At 43.3% G+C, this 13753-nt stretch overlaps 1 protein-coding gene across 3 annotated transcripts in view; it reads left to right on the top strand.

Annotated features, from left to right (window-relative positions):
- DNAAF9 (dynein axonemal assembly factor 9) overlaps positions 1-13753 on the top strand; it is a 147071-nt gene that overhangs the window by 118876 nt on the left and 14442 nt on the right. For all 3 annotated transcript variants that reach the window (XM_082600362.1, XM_082600361.1, XM_082600360.1), the window contains 2 exons: positions 1527-1564; positions 12091-12226. In XM_082600362.1, coding sequence (XP_082456488.1) covers positions 1527-1564; positions 12091-12226 — 174 coding nt within the window. The remainder of the gene's footprint in view (positions 1-1526; positions 1565-12090; positions 12227-13753) is intronic.

Raw genomic sequence — 13753 nt, 5'->3', positions numbered from 1 at the left:
CTGCCCTGTCAGAGGTTTAAAACATGAGCATCCAACCTGTGATTGTATAAGATGCCTTGAGGGGAAACATTGCTCAACCTTGTCTAAGATGCCACTGGTGTGAATTGCTGTGGGCTGCTGCAAGAAAGCAAGCAGGACGCTGAGAAGGGCTTTTAAGGGCACGTACTCTAAAGTCACACGCACTTACTTGATGGGGACAGACATTTTTCTAAAAATGCATTTGCTGTGTGGCTGGCCATTCAGTGGACTATGAGTGCAGTGAAGTCAGTGAGCTCTATTCTTGGGACACTCTGGTGCGGATGTCTCTTCCTTTGTTCCAGGGCTCCTGACCTTGCTCAGAGCACATGGGGATTCTCCCATGGAATTCTTTAGAAACCATGAAGGAGTCAGGCAAGTGAATTAGATCCACAGCCCAAAGTTGTATTCATCCAGCTCACTGATCCACCAAATTTGGTTCCAAATGGTGTGTGTCTGGCTGTTGTCAGAAATCAAATTAAAAGATGAGGATTTGCCACCACCAAGAAAATTGCAGGAGAGAAACTCCCCTCAGTGTTTTGAACAGCATTAATACCTGCCAACTACACCAGCAACAATTCACAGGGTGGCTTTATCAAGCATCTTATTTGCAGGGGAAGAAAGCACAGAGCTCTGTGGTGCCAAACGAACCTGGGTCCCTGTATAAGCTCTCCCATTTCCTAGCTGCATGTGGGACCTTGGGCCAAGTGCTTAGCTTGCTTAGCCAACCTAAACCCACTCTTTGTGGTTTTTAGGTACCCAAGGCACAGGGTGGATGTGAGAACAGAATTGTATATATGAACTGCTTGCACAGTGCCCAGCCCATGGTAAGAACTTGATAAAAGGCAGCTATTCTCATTAGTGTTAGCTTTCTTCTCTAAGAAGAGCACCGTGGTGTTTTAGAAGTTTTAAAGCACTGAGAATATGGGCTTTTCTCTGGAGCTTACTGCAGAGCTACAGTTGTTAACTCACACTTTGGATTAGTCACCCTCAATCCAATCAGTCAGTTTCCTACATTTCATTCACCGTTTGAGCTCAGGATAGGATTAAAGGGAAACCAGGATTCTGTTGTGCACATAAAGGGAAATATGGCAACTTTGGTACTGAAGGCCCTTGGCACAGTTAGGCAAAATAATTCTCATTTTCCTTTGAAATTTCCCCTTCACTGTCAGGACAGTATCTCTTTGGGAGGGTGGAAAAGAAGACCAAGTTCTCTTTCTCCATTTCCTATAGTCTTGAGAGCTGGCCCTGTCCTCAGTATCCCCTCTTCAACATTCCACCAAGAGTTGGCCACTTTGGGACTTCTGTGGGGTTTCTGGCTTAGGGGACTTTGGTTCAAAGCTATGAAAACCTTTTGTATAACCATGGCTCTCCTTAATGTTCAGTGTTGCCTGCCAGTTGCCCCACTGAGTAAGTCATCTTGTATGTTAGTGATATTCACATTTTTGTGAGAAATAACCAATGAAAATTCTGAGATTAATGGTTTTAAAATATTTCTTTTTTCTCCCTAGATTTCTCTTTCCTAAATGTCTCGACCAGTGTTCACAAGGTAAGCAATATGCTCTATTTTCGCTTGCCTGCCTTTCAAATTATGTTTAGACACGACAGACTTTTCTTCATGCTCCCACCTACCATTCTGAAATCTAAAGCAAATAAAACTGATCCAGGGAAAACTTGGGCATTTTTTGCTTTTATCATATTTGATAGGCAGATTTCTTCCAAGAGTTTGTCTCTTAATGATAATAAATTGCCATGGCAACACCTCTTCTGAGCTGGGCTTAAGTCTGCCCTAGCCTTCCAGCTAATGTCAGTGGACTGAATAGGAATTCCTAGCCTGTGGATCAGCAAGATTTTGATGCATTTCTCCTGTCCCATGAGTGAGAGTATGGCCAAGTAGAACCTCCTCCCTTAGTCCCCTCCTACATATACTGAAATTTTCCACGTCTCCTTTATAACATTTAGAAAAATCCACCCATCCTGTAGGTTATACTCAACCTTGCATTGTCCTACCATCTGGCAGCCTGGGAGCAGCACTTTTTAGTCATATTAGCTATGATGGCTGGAGACCCAGAATAAATTCTAAATTTCCTACAGTTAGTGATAAAATACTTATTGTTGTCAGAAGGCCTGGGGTCTGGGCTTCCTGAAATAACCCAGCAAGTAGAAATTAGATGGAAGAAAATAACTCAGTGTCACCAGCACAGTTGTGCTCTGCTGATCCCATTGCCAATCCACAGGGAATGGAGACAACAGAGCATTCGTAGAGCTGTTGTCTTGGGGAAGAGCTGAGCTGGAGGCTGTGCAGGGCAGGAGGCCGGGTCACTGGAGAGAAGAATGTGTGTGTTGGACTGCTGCACCAGGGAGTCTCAAGTCTAGCTTTTAGAAGCCCCTGTTGCTTTCTAGGCACTGCACCCCAGAAGCAGAGTTGAATGGAGGTTGGCTGGGTCTATCCACAGTGTCCACCCCAGGTAGATTAAAGAGATTTTATAGGGGCTGGATCAGTAGGGTCTGGTAACAGACTAGATGGGGGGACATTGAAAAAGGGGGTATGTGAAATGACTCCTAGGTTTCTAGCTTGGGAGATTGGGAAGGTTGGTGGTACCTATCCTTGAAATAGACTACATAGGAGAAAACATAGGTCCAGGAGATAACCAAAGAGAGCTGTCTGGTCCTTCAATAAATGTTTGGAAGTCATGATCAAAGCCAAGGGTGTGAGCTATAGTAAGCCCCTCTGACTATATGATCGATCATATAGTGATCGATCACATGATCGATCACATGACGATTGCCACCCTAGTGCCCCTTGGCTTCTTGACACTTTCTCCTTCAGTGCCCCTCTGCTTTTTTTGCATTTGGGAAAAAGATGATCAGACTACCTTGGCAAAGAACCTTAAGCAAGTGTTCTGTGTTTACTGCCCATGAACCTGGGCCAGTATTACAAGAGGAAAGCTCTTTTAGGCCAAGACAGAATGAGTTCTGTCTGGAATTTTGTAGGCATATTTCATTAACACTGCCTTCCAACTCATTGTTCAAAGGCAGTGTGTGTCAATTCTGTGCTTATATAAAGAAAGCTGGGGTGGGGGTGGGAGGACTTCCCTGGTGGTCCAGTGGTTAAGAATCCGCCTTCCAATGCAGGGAACTTGGGTTCGATCCCTGGTCAGGGAACTAAGATCCCACATGCCGCGGGGCAACTAAGCGCATGCGCTGCAACTACTGAGCATGCGAGCCACAACTAGAGAGCCTGCATGCCGCAACTACAGAGCCCACATGCTTTGGACCCCGCACGCCACAAGAAGAGAGAAGCCTGTGCACCACCACAAAAGATCCCGTGTGTCACAACTAAGACCCAACACAGCCAAAAATAGAATAAATAAATAAATATGTTTTTAAGAAAAGAATTAAAAGAAAAAAAAAGAAAGCCGGAGGAATTCCCTGGCAGTCCAGTGGTTAGGACTTGACGTTTTCACTGCCACAGCCCGAGTTCAGTCCCTGGTCGGAGGACTAAAAGAAAAAAAGAAAGCTGGGAATGTGATCAGATGTAGACAGATAACCTTGAGGCCATATATGCTGTTTTCTGAACTGCAAAGGGCTTGTTAAGTGATAGTGCCTTGGTAGACATCTTCCCCTTACATCTGGGCCAAGAGGACCCTATAGACTGATCTGACCTAATTCACCATGGGCATGGACCCTCTGGGGAGAGAGGAGATAAAATGCAAGTATTTCTTCCTCCTCAGAGATTTGGTGGCTCTCTTAGAGGTAGGATCTGCCACCGGTAGACAAACATTTCATGTCCCAAGGGAGCAGTTGCCTCCCTTCGCTCCTGTTCATGAGTCAAGCTCCCTGATTCATTACTTTTACAACAAAGGATTATTTTACAATGAGAAAATCACTGTATTGCAGCCACAAAATGATGTGTATTACAGAAATCCAAGGATTAGGAAATAATCTCAATGCTTAAACAACAAGCAAGGCTCATTATAATGCTGGCTTTAAAACAGAGCGCAGATAATTTACTACCATGACCTGCTTTTAGATGTATCTGTAGATAGAAAAAAGAAGTGAGATTTGTATTCTTCTGGGCTGCTGGAAGTCTTTAGCCAGACTGGGATGGTCAAACAGACCTCAGAGATGTTTCTCCACTCTTGGGAACGGGCCAGTCCAGGCTGCCTGCTCACTCACAGCCAGACTGGTGAGGCATTGGCCAAATCAGAGTATCCACTCCTTGATAACAGAGCAGAAGGCAGCTCCCAGCCCAAGCAAGATGAAACCGCTTATGATGGCCTCTTCACCCTGTGCTCCAGATAACTGCTGTACCTTGCCTTGAAGATGGCATTTCCTCTTGGCAGGTAGCAGATTGCATAGCTGGCCCGAGGAATGCTGGGGATAATCCTTTTGCTTGTTCCTCCACAAAGCAAAGCCCCTTTTCTATGTCCAATTCCTGACCTAGAATCCAAAGCCCACAGTGTTTGTCTACACGATACTCATGGGGCAGACAGGACTTTGGGCAAGGTATCTGTCAGAGACTCAGACCCTAGCCTTTTCTCAGGCAGGCCAAGCCTGTGCTTGTGACCCTGCTGCATGCCACTCAGGTTGGCACATTTGTAGTAGTCTGACTCTCCAGTTTCTTCTGCCCAAGAAGATGCTAAGTAGAGTCCTAGGGCCTTTATAGATCTTCTCTCAGCCTTTCCTGACTCCTCACTGCAAGATCCACCACAGCTATTTTTGTCTTCCACCCCTGGGAATGTCATGGGCCTCTTGCAGGAACCGGCTCCCATAACTGCCATCTCTGGAATGTGCTGAGCCTTCTAGAACCCTGCCTGCTACCCCACTGTGCCACATTCTGGGCCTGGCTGCCTGGCCTTGCTTTACTCAGTTTCCAAAGGCCCCAGCCACTTCCTGTGGCCGCACCAGGACATGGGGTTCTGGCAGTAGGCTCACCAGGCTGTCCTCACTGCCTCCCCACAGCCTCCAGAGTGACCTTTCTTTTTTTTTTTTTTTTTTTCTTTTTTCTTTTTGCTGTACGCGGGCCTCTCACTGTTGTGGCCTCTCCCGTTGCGGAGCACAGGCTCCGGATGCGCAGGCCCAGCGGCCGTGGCTCACGGGCCCAGCCGCTCCGCAGCATGTGGGATCTTCCCGGACCGGGGCACGAACCCGTGTCTCCTGCATCGGCAGGCGGACTCCCAACCACTGCGCCACCAGGGAAGCCCCAGAGTGACCTTTCTAAATGGGGATGGAAGCACAGGCACTGCCAGTGTCACCTTTGTTAGGAGGCTTTCCTGAAACTCTAACTGCAGATGGTCCATCTTAATGTTAAAGCTTCTGAACAAGGAAGGCATGTGAGGAAACTTTTTAAAATAGAGTAAACAAAATGCAGACATATTCTCCATTTGAATTCCTAAGTCTTGTGCTGTTACCACATCTAGGCCATACCTGAAGACCTTGAGAATAGAAGTTTTAAGTGTAGGAGAAGCTGTTAAGAAAATGTGGTTCTGTATATTCCTATATACTTGTATATGCATAGACTATCTGAGGAGGCATACCCCAAATCTGGTTATTAGTTGTTGCCTCTGCGGAGGAGAAATAAGGCTCAGGGTGCCAGAGAAGGGAAGAAGAAACTGAACACCCTTTTGTACCTTATGAATTTTGTACCAAAAATATGTATATACTAATAAATCTTAGAAACCTTTCCAGATGGCTGTCTGATGAATGGTACTTGCTCAGACCTGCAAGTGGGAGAATTTTTGGCATATGGGTACCCACAGGTTAGTTTCTTAGGCAGCTGCCTCGGAGGTCAGGTTGCATGTGTCTTTTATTACACTTTGTTCATTCGTTCATTTATTCAGCAAATCTTTATCTAATGCCTGCTGTAACCCAGTCCTGGGGGATTAAGAAAGGCTTCTGGAAGGGGTGCTATTCAAATTGTCTACACCCTGAAGGAGGAGTTGGCCCTCCTTCAAAAAAATGAGAAAAAAGATGGCTCCAGGCAGAAGAAACAGCAAGACTGAAGGCCTGATGGTGATTAGAGTACGACTAGGTCCCTGAGGAAGTGCATCATGCAGATAGGTCAAGCAGGCCAAGAAGTTTAGATATCAGCCTAAAAATAATTGGAATGCATTAAATATTTTAAGTAGGGAAGTGACTTGATCAGATTTATGTTTTTGAAAGATTACTCCTACTACAGTAGGAAGAATGAATTGTAGTAAAGGAAGCCTGGAAGTAGAAAGAATGAGCAGTAACCTAGTGAAAAGAGAGCAGTGGTCTAAACCAGGCAAATGGTAGCAGGGACTGAGTGGAGGATGGACGATGGCCCAGGTTTGGGGAACTAGGCAGTTGGTGTGCCTTTCACCAAGTGACCACTTGGATGTCAGGGGAAGCCATTGAGGAAACTCACCCTTGAATCCTCAGAGGTCTCTCAAGCACTGTGCAGAGGCATACAGGCCATATTTACCTAAGGCCGACTGACTTTCTATGGAGCACTAACAGATACCTGCAAAGAGCAGGACTCCTGTCTCAGAACCAAGGAACCAGTAGATTCCCAAACAGTGTGTAAGCACTCATGAAGCAGATTATGTGCTCAGCAGCCCTATCTACCTCCTGACATCTATGATCCTAGGCATACCGTATACCCTTTGTGTGTGCCCTGTCCCCATTGTAACACACGACCTTTGACATGAAGCTCCTACCCCCTGTTCCCTGGTTGCGAATGGAATGTGGTTATGAGGTTAGATTCAGTCTTCAGAGTTTTGAAACACTTTTTATAAGTATGATTGGTGAGAGGAAAGAAGTATCACTAACTTCTGGCTCAGACCAGAGGCAGGGGCCAGGGGTCCTGGAAGTTGCCTTCAAACCAGTGATAGCCACTCATCTAAACCATGGGCTCAACAGCCTAGGCTGGTGAGAGTCATGTGACTTACCTTCCTGCTTGTTGCTGTGGCTAAGGTGTGCCACAGCCACCTCTGTCAGTCTGAGGAATGGATCGGTCCAGGCTCCTTGATGTACATGTAGGGGTCCCATTCCCAAATGATGAGATGGTGGTGGTAGTAGTGTCAGGTTGCATTTAATGAGTTCTTAATCTCTGTAGCCTGTGATAAAGCATTTCACAGATAACCTGGAGGTATGTGTTCCCATCTGACAGAGGAGGAAATTTGGGCTCAGAGAGAAGGTTGAGCGATTTGCCTAATGTCACCCATGAATAATTAGTGGAACCGAAAATTCAGACTCAGGTTTGCTTGGCTCTAAAACCCATGCTTTAATCTTTACCTTATGCTATCTTTGTACATATATGAAGAAGATAAATAAAAATATAAGCCTTATATTTTAAGCACCGCCTGTGTTATTCAAAGGAGCTCTCATAGTTCAGAGAAAGGGAGACAGCAAGGTGGCATGAGGGGAGGATTGGGATGATAAGGTATGAGAGAAGATTGTAAGGAAGAAGTAAGCTTCACCAAAAATATTTTTTAAAGGGCTTAAGTAAAAAAAACAAGGTACAGAATGGTATAGTATTTTAAAATTTTTAAAAGGGCTTAAGTGAAAAAACAAGGTACAGAATGGCAAGTATTCAGAATGGTATACTGAATGGTACAGTATGCCACTGCTTGTGGGAAAAATGTATACATACACATTTACTTGTAAATACTCAGCACATATCTGGAAGAAAACTCTGATAAATATGGTTGCCTCCAGGGAAAGAAGTAGGTTGCTGGGTAAGAAGGGAATTTACTTTCTCTGTGAACCCTTCCGTACATTATGAGTTTTGCCCTCAAAAACTAAGTACAGCTAATTCTTTAAAAAACAAAACACTTGACTGAAGTAAACAGTAAGAGTCCTCTGTACTGAATATTCATTATTCAGGATCCTACAATTACAGGGTTACTTAGGAAAGCTGAATTCTCATAATTTAGAGACATTCACTTATGAACTAATCGTTTATAAAACTAGTCTCGGGCTTCCCTGGTGGCGCAGTGATTGAGAGTCCGCCTGCCGATGCAGGGGACACAGGTTCGTGCCCCGGTCCGGGAAGATCCCACATGCTGCGGAGCAGCTGGGCCCGTGAGCCATGGCCACTGAGCCTGCGCATCCGGAGCCTGTGCTCCGCAACGGGAGAGGCCACAGCAGTGAGAGGCCCGTGTACCGCGAAAAAAACCCAAAGACAAAAACAAAACTAGTCTCTATTAGTAAAAAGATTGATGGTGAGCATTGAGTCTTCTTAGGTATAGAATTAATTATAACACCTATGAGAATGCTATTACAAAATAGAATATAAAAGTTGAAAATCTCAAAACCCTATAAATGAAGTTATATTTAATAAAAAATTAGGAGGCAACAAGAGAGATATTACCTCCACATCTTCTCAAGTGGGAGATCAGTAAATTTTAAAGCTGTTAAGTCAAGTTGTAAAGAGTTAGTTACAGTCTTTAAAGATACAAAATTATCCACTCGGGCTTCGCTGGTGGCATGGTGGTTAGGAATCCAACTGCCAAGTCAGGGGACACGGGTTTGAGCCCTGGTCTGGGAAGATCCCATGTGCCACGGAGCAGCTAAGCCCATGCACCACAACTACTGAGCCTGCGCTCTAGAGCCCACGAGCCACAACTGCTGAAGCCCGCGCTCCTAGAGCCTGTGCTCCACCACAAGAGAAGCCACCGCAATGAGGAGCCCGCACACCGCAATGAAGAGTAGCCCCCACTCGCCACAACTAAAGAAAGCCCGCAAGCAGCAACGAAGACCCAACACAGTCATAAATAAATAAATAAATAAATAAATAAATAAATTTATAAGAACAGTAAAACTTAAAAAAGAAAAAGTATCCACTAGAGGATCTATAAAATTATTAATGTAACCAACCAGAACGTGATAGTGGAGAAGTGGGACAAATTTAAGGGTATATGAACTTCCTTGTCTGTCATATGGAAAAGTCAGAAGACATTGTCTAAAGGTGACATAAGGATAGCTATCATAAGAACATAAAACAGACTATAAGCCCACCACTTATCAGAAGGAAAGCAGAAAACAGAATGCAGAAATCATACTGCTAGAAGTTAAAAAAAAATTTTAATAGAATTCCACATAAACAAGGTAACAGAAACAAAGTGTCAGTAAATATAAATGGAATAAACACCTATTAAAAGGAAAAGTATCTCAGATTAAACCAAAAAATAGAATCTAATTATATGATGTTCTGTACAAGAGAAGCATCTAAAACTAAGTAAGGATGGTGATAAAAGAATGGACAAGGTATAACAGACGAATGCAAACAAAAAGAAATGAGGTTGATACTAATAACAGCAGGGTTGAATACCAGGCAAAATATTGCAGAGTCTAAAAAGGGCAGTTTTGGGACTTGCCTGGTGGTCCAGTGGTTAAGACTCCGTGCTTCCACTGCAAGGTGCACGGGTTCAATCCCTGGTCGGGGAACTAAAATCCCGCATGCCACACAGCACTGCCAATCAATCAATCAATCAATAAATAGGCAATTTTTAATGACAAAGGACACCATCTACAACCTGTCATGAATATTTCTGTACCAAATAATTCAAAAGAAAGCATATACCTTTAAGTTACTAAACAAGAAATAATTTTTCTTTTTATTGAGATATAACTGACATATAGCATTGTATTAGTTTCAAGTGTACAACAGAATGATTTGATGTTTGTATACATTGCAAAATGAAGTCACAATAAGTCTAGTTAACATGCATTGCCTTACATAGTTACAAAACAATTTTTTTCTTATGATGAGAACTTTTAAGATATACTCTCTTAGCAACCTTTAGTTATTCAATACAGTATTATTAACTATAGTTACCATGCTGTACATTACATCTCCATGACTTATTTATTTTATAACTGGAAGTTTGTACCTTTTGACTCTCTCCCATTTCTCTCACCCCCTACCCCCTGCTTCTGGCAACCACCAGTTTGTTCTCTGTATCTATGGGTTTGGTTTTTGTTTTTAGATTCTGCATATTAATGAGATCATATGGTATTTCTCTGTCTGACTTATTTCATTTAGCATAATGCCCTTGCGGTCCATCCATGGCAACATGGCAAGATTTCATTCTTTTTATGGCTGAGTAACATTCATATATATATCATATCATACATAAGATATATCTATCTTATATATAAGATATATCCATCTTATATCTCCTTTATCCATTCATCCACTAATGGACACTTAGGTTGTTTCCATATCTTGCTATTGTGAATAATACTGCAATGAACATGGGTGTGCAGATAGCTCTTCAAGATAGTGATTTCAGTTCCTTCTGGTATATTCCAGAAGTGGAATTGTTGGATCATATGGTACTTTTATTTTTAATTTTTTGAGGAATCTCCATCCTGTTTTCCATAGTGTCTATACCACTATGGAATTGGCATTCCCAGCAACAGTGTACAAGTTTCCCTTTTCTCCACGTCCTCACCAACACTACTTATGTCTTGTCTTTTTGAGAATAACCATTCTAACAGGTGTGAAATGCTATCTCATTGTGGCTTTTTTAAATAATGAAATAAGCATTCAACTTAAGAAGTTAGAAAAAGAACAAGAACTTTAAAAAAACTAGATTATAATAAAAAAGATTGAATCTATAAACCAGATATATCTAGCATGTTAAGCAACAGCAATCAGCAAAATCTAGACTGAGAGAAATATACAAGATGCAGTTTTTCAACAAATAAATCACAAAGAAGTAAGAAGAAAACTATAGATTGAAAGAGAATTACGAGATGCATCAGTGAAATATAATGTATGGGCTTTGGTTCCTGTTTCCAAAAAATTAAGAAAATATTCTTGAGACAGAAAAATTTGAGTGTGGACTAGATATTTTATATTAAAGAATTTATTGTTAATCATACATTTTTTAAAGAGTCCTTATGATAATACATACTGAAATATTTTTGGATGAAATAATAGGATGTCTATTATTGGCTTCAGAATCATCCAGTGGGGAAGGAGAGGAAAGGAGAAAAGGTTGGGGTATGGTATAGAAGAAATAGTTAGCCAAATGTTGATCTTTCTTAAAGCCAAGTGATGGGCTCGTGGGCATTCATTATACTATTTTTTTCTACTTTTGTATATGTTTGAAATTTTCACAATATTAAGTGAATAAAAATGGTTGAATAACACAAATGCAAATGATATTATAGCAGAAATGGTGTATATGCTGTGATCCTAGCCATGTAAAAATAAGTATGGAAGAGGTATTACAATTGTGTCGGCATGGTGGGATGTGGCAAATTCTCTGATTTCGAAATTATCTGTAGTGCTGTGGATTTTACTTCTATATTTTCACAGAAAGGTTGAGAGTGACTGTGGCCCACTCCACAACCTCTCTTTACATGCGTCACCCTTCCTTACTGTGTCACTCTGAATATCTTTGTTAGCACTTACCTTGGAACTGTGGGTCCATGGGTGAGACTTCTTGACTGTGCACTCTTTGAGAATGGTTAGCACTTGACATATGGTTTGTGCTTGGTACATGTCTGTGTTCTGAACTGGTGAAAAGTCACTGGCACCAGTTCCTGATGAGGTTAAGTACATGAGGTATAGAAAGGGCCCTTAGATGAAAAAGCTCCAGGTATCAAAGCGGAATTAAGAAGACAGAGGAGGGGGCTTCCCTGGTGGTGCAGTGGTTGAGAGTCCGCCTGCCGATGCAGGGGACACGGGTTCGTGCCCCGGTCCGGGAAGATCCCACATGCCGCGGAGCAGCTGGGCCCGTGAGCCATGGCTGCTGAGCCTGCGCGTCCAGAGCCTGTGCTCCACAGCGGGAGAGGCCACAACAGTGAGAGGTCTGTGTACTGAAAAAAAAAAAAAAAAAAAAAAAAGAAGACAGAGGAGGTTAGGAGGTGAGGCAGCTACAGAGTTGAGGCCGTTCACTCCAAGAGGTTGCAGTGGCAGAAAGAGGAGCAGAATGATGGCTATGTATATCAGTGTTGGGTGGCAGGGGTGTCTACATGAGGGGGCTGCTAGAAGCGATGATCAGGGGAGAGGGAGCAAGGGCTCACATTTGTGCAAACCCTCAGCCCCAGTCAGGACTCTATAAAGGCTGAACTGTTTTTGGTTTTGTTCCCCAGGCCTGGTGAGTAATGTGGTGTTCACCAGTCACACCACAGAGCAGAGGCACCCTCTCCTCATTCAGTTGCAGAGCCTCATCAGAGCTGCCAATCCTTCCGCAGCCTTCATTCTTGCAGAAAATGGGATTGTCACCAGGTAAACTTACCAGTTCACTTCACTCCGCAGGACCAGCCACTTTCTCAGATGCAGCAGTCTGGCTATGGCCCACTGGGTCTTTCCACTGTGTCAAAGACCTGAGCATTTATAAAAGTCAGGTCTTGAAGTGCTTTTTTATTTTTATTTTTTTAAATTTATTTATTTTATTTTTATTTATTTTTGGCTTTATTGGGTCTTTGTTGCTGCAGGCGGGCTTTCTCTAGTTGCGGCAAGCGGGGGCTACTCTTCATTGCGGTGGCTTCTCTTGTTGCGGATCATGTGCTCCAGAGCGCAGGCTCAGTAGTTGTGGCTCACGGGCTTAGTTGCTCCACGGCACGTGGGACCTTCCCGGACCAGGGCTCGATCCTGTGTCCTCTGCACTGGCAGGCGGATTCTTAACCGCTGAGCCACCAGGGAAACCCTTGAAGTGCTTTTGATGCTATGTAAAAATCACCAAGAGGACCCCACATGTTAGTATCCTGTACTGTTTTTTTTTTACTTTTTAAATTTTTTAAAAAATATATAATTTTTCATGTATCAAATTGGCTATTTATTTATTTATTTATTTTTGGCTGTGTTGGGTCTTCGTTTCTGTGCGAGGGCTTTCTCTAGTTGTGGCAAGCGGGGGCCACTCACTATTGCTACCTCTCTTGTTGCAGAGCACAGGCTCCAGACACGCAGGCTCAGTAGTTGTGGCTCACAGGCCTAGTTGTTCCGTGGCATGTGGGATCTTCCCAGACTAGGGCTCGAACCCATGTCCCCTGCATTGGCAGGCAGATTCTCAACCACTGCGCCACCAGGGAAGCCCTCCTGTACTGTTTTGAGATGTTTTGTTTTGATGCATTCACGTTCTCATCATTAAAGGAGGGAAGTCAAGACTCTCTCAATGTTCTTTGTGTTAATATGTGAGAGAAATGGCATGGAAACATAGGGAAATTATATCTTTACTTCATAGACCTGGGTTCAAATTACAAACTAAAAATAGAGAATTAGTGACTTTGTGTGTATGTATGTATGAAAACATCTTGTCATATAGCAGTTTTGTTTGCTCAGTAAGGTGCTAAAAGGTGTATACTTTTCATATAGTTTTGACTTTTGAGCATTGCACATATTTTACACATTCAAAAATTAAGTCAACAAGGAGGGAAAAAGAACAAACAAAAAAGTGAATCCATCTGTATACCAAAGTAATAAGAACCGTACATATGCAAAATAATTCAAGTAGCTTCTGAGCATAATCCTCTGTTGGAACCCTGATTCCAAACGACATCACTGGGCTTCCCTGGTGGCGCAGTGGTTGAGAGTCCGCCTGCCGATGCAGGGGACATGGGTTCGTGCCCCGGTCCGGGAAGATCCCACGTGCCGCGGAGCGGCTGGGCCCATGAGCCATGGCCGCTGAGCCTGCGCGTCCGGAGCCTGTGCTCCGCAATGGGTGAGACCACAACAGTGAGAGACCCGCATACCGCAAAAAAAACAAAACAAAACAAAACAAACGACATCACTGATTAGAGAAGGGAGATTATAAAT

This window comes from Mesoplodon mirus, assembly GCF_964341445.2.
Source record: "Mesoplodon mirus genome assembly, chromosome: 15".
In the NCBI taxonomy this organism is placed as follows: domain Eukaryota; kingdom Metazoa; phylum Chordata; class Mammalia; order Artiodactyla; family Ziphiidae; genus Mesoplodon; species Mesoplodon mirus.
Note: the sequence above shows the minus strand (reverse complement) of the source record. Positions and strands in the feature narration are given on the sequence as shown.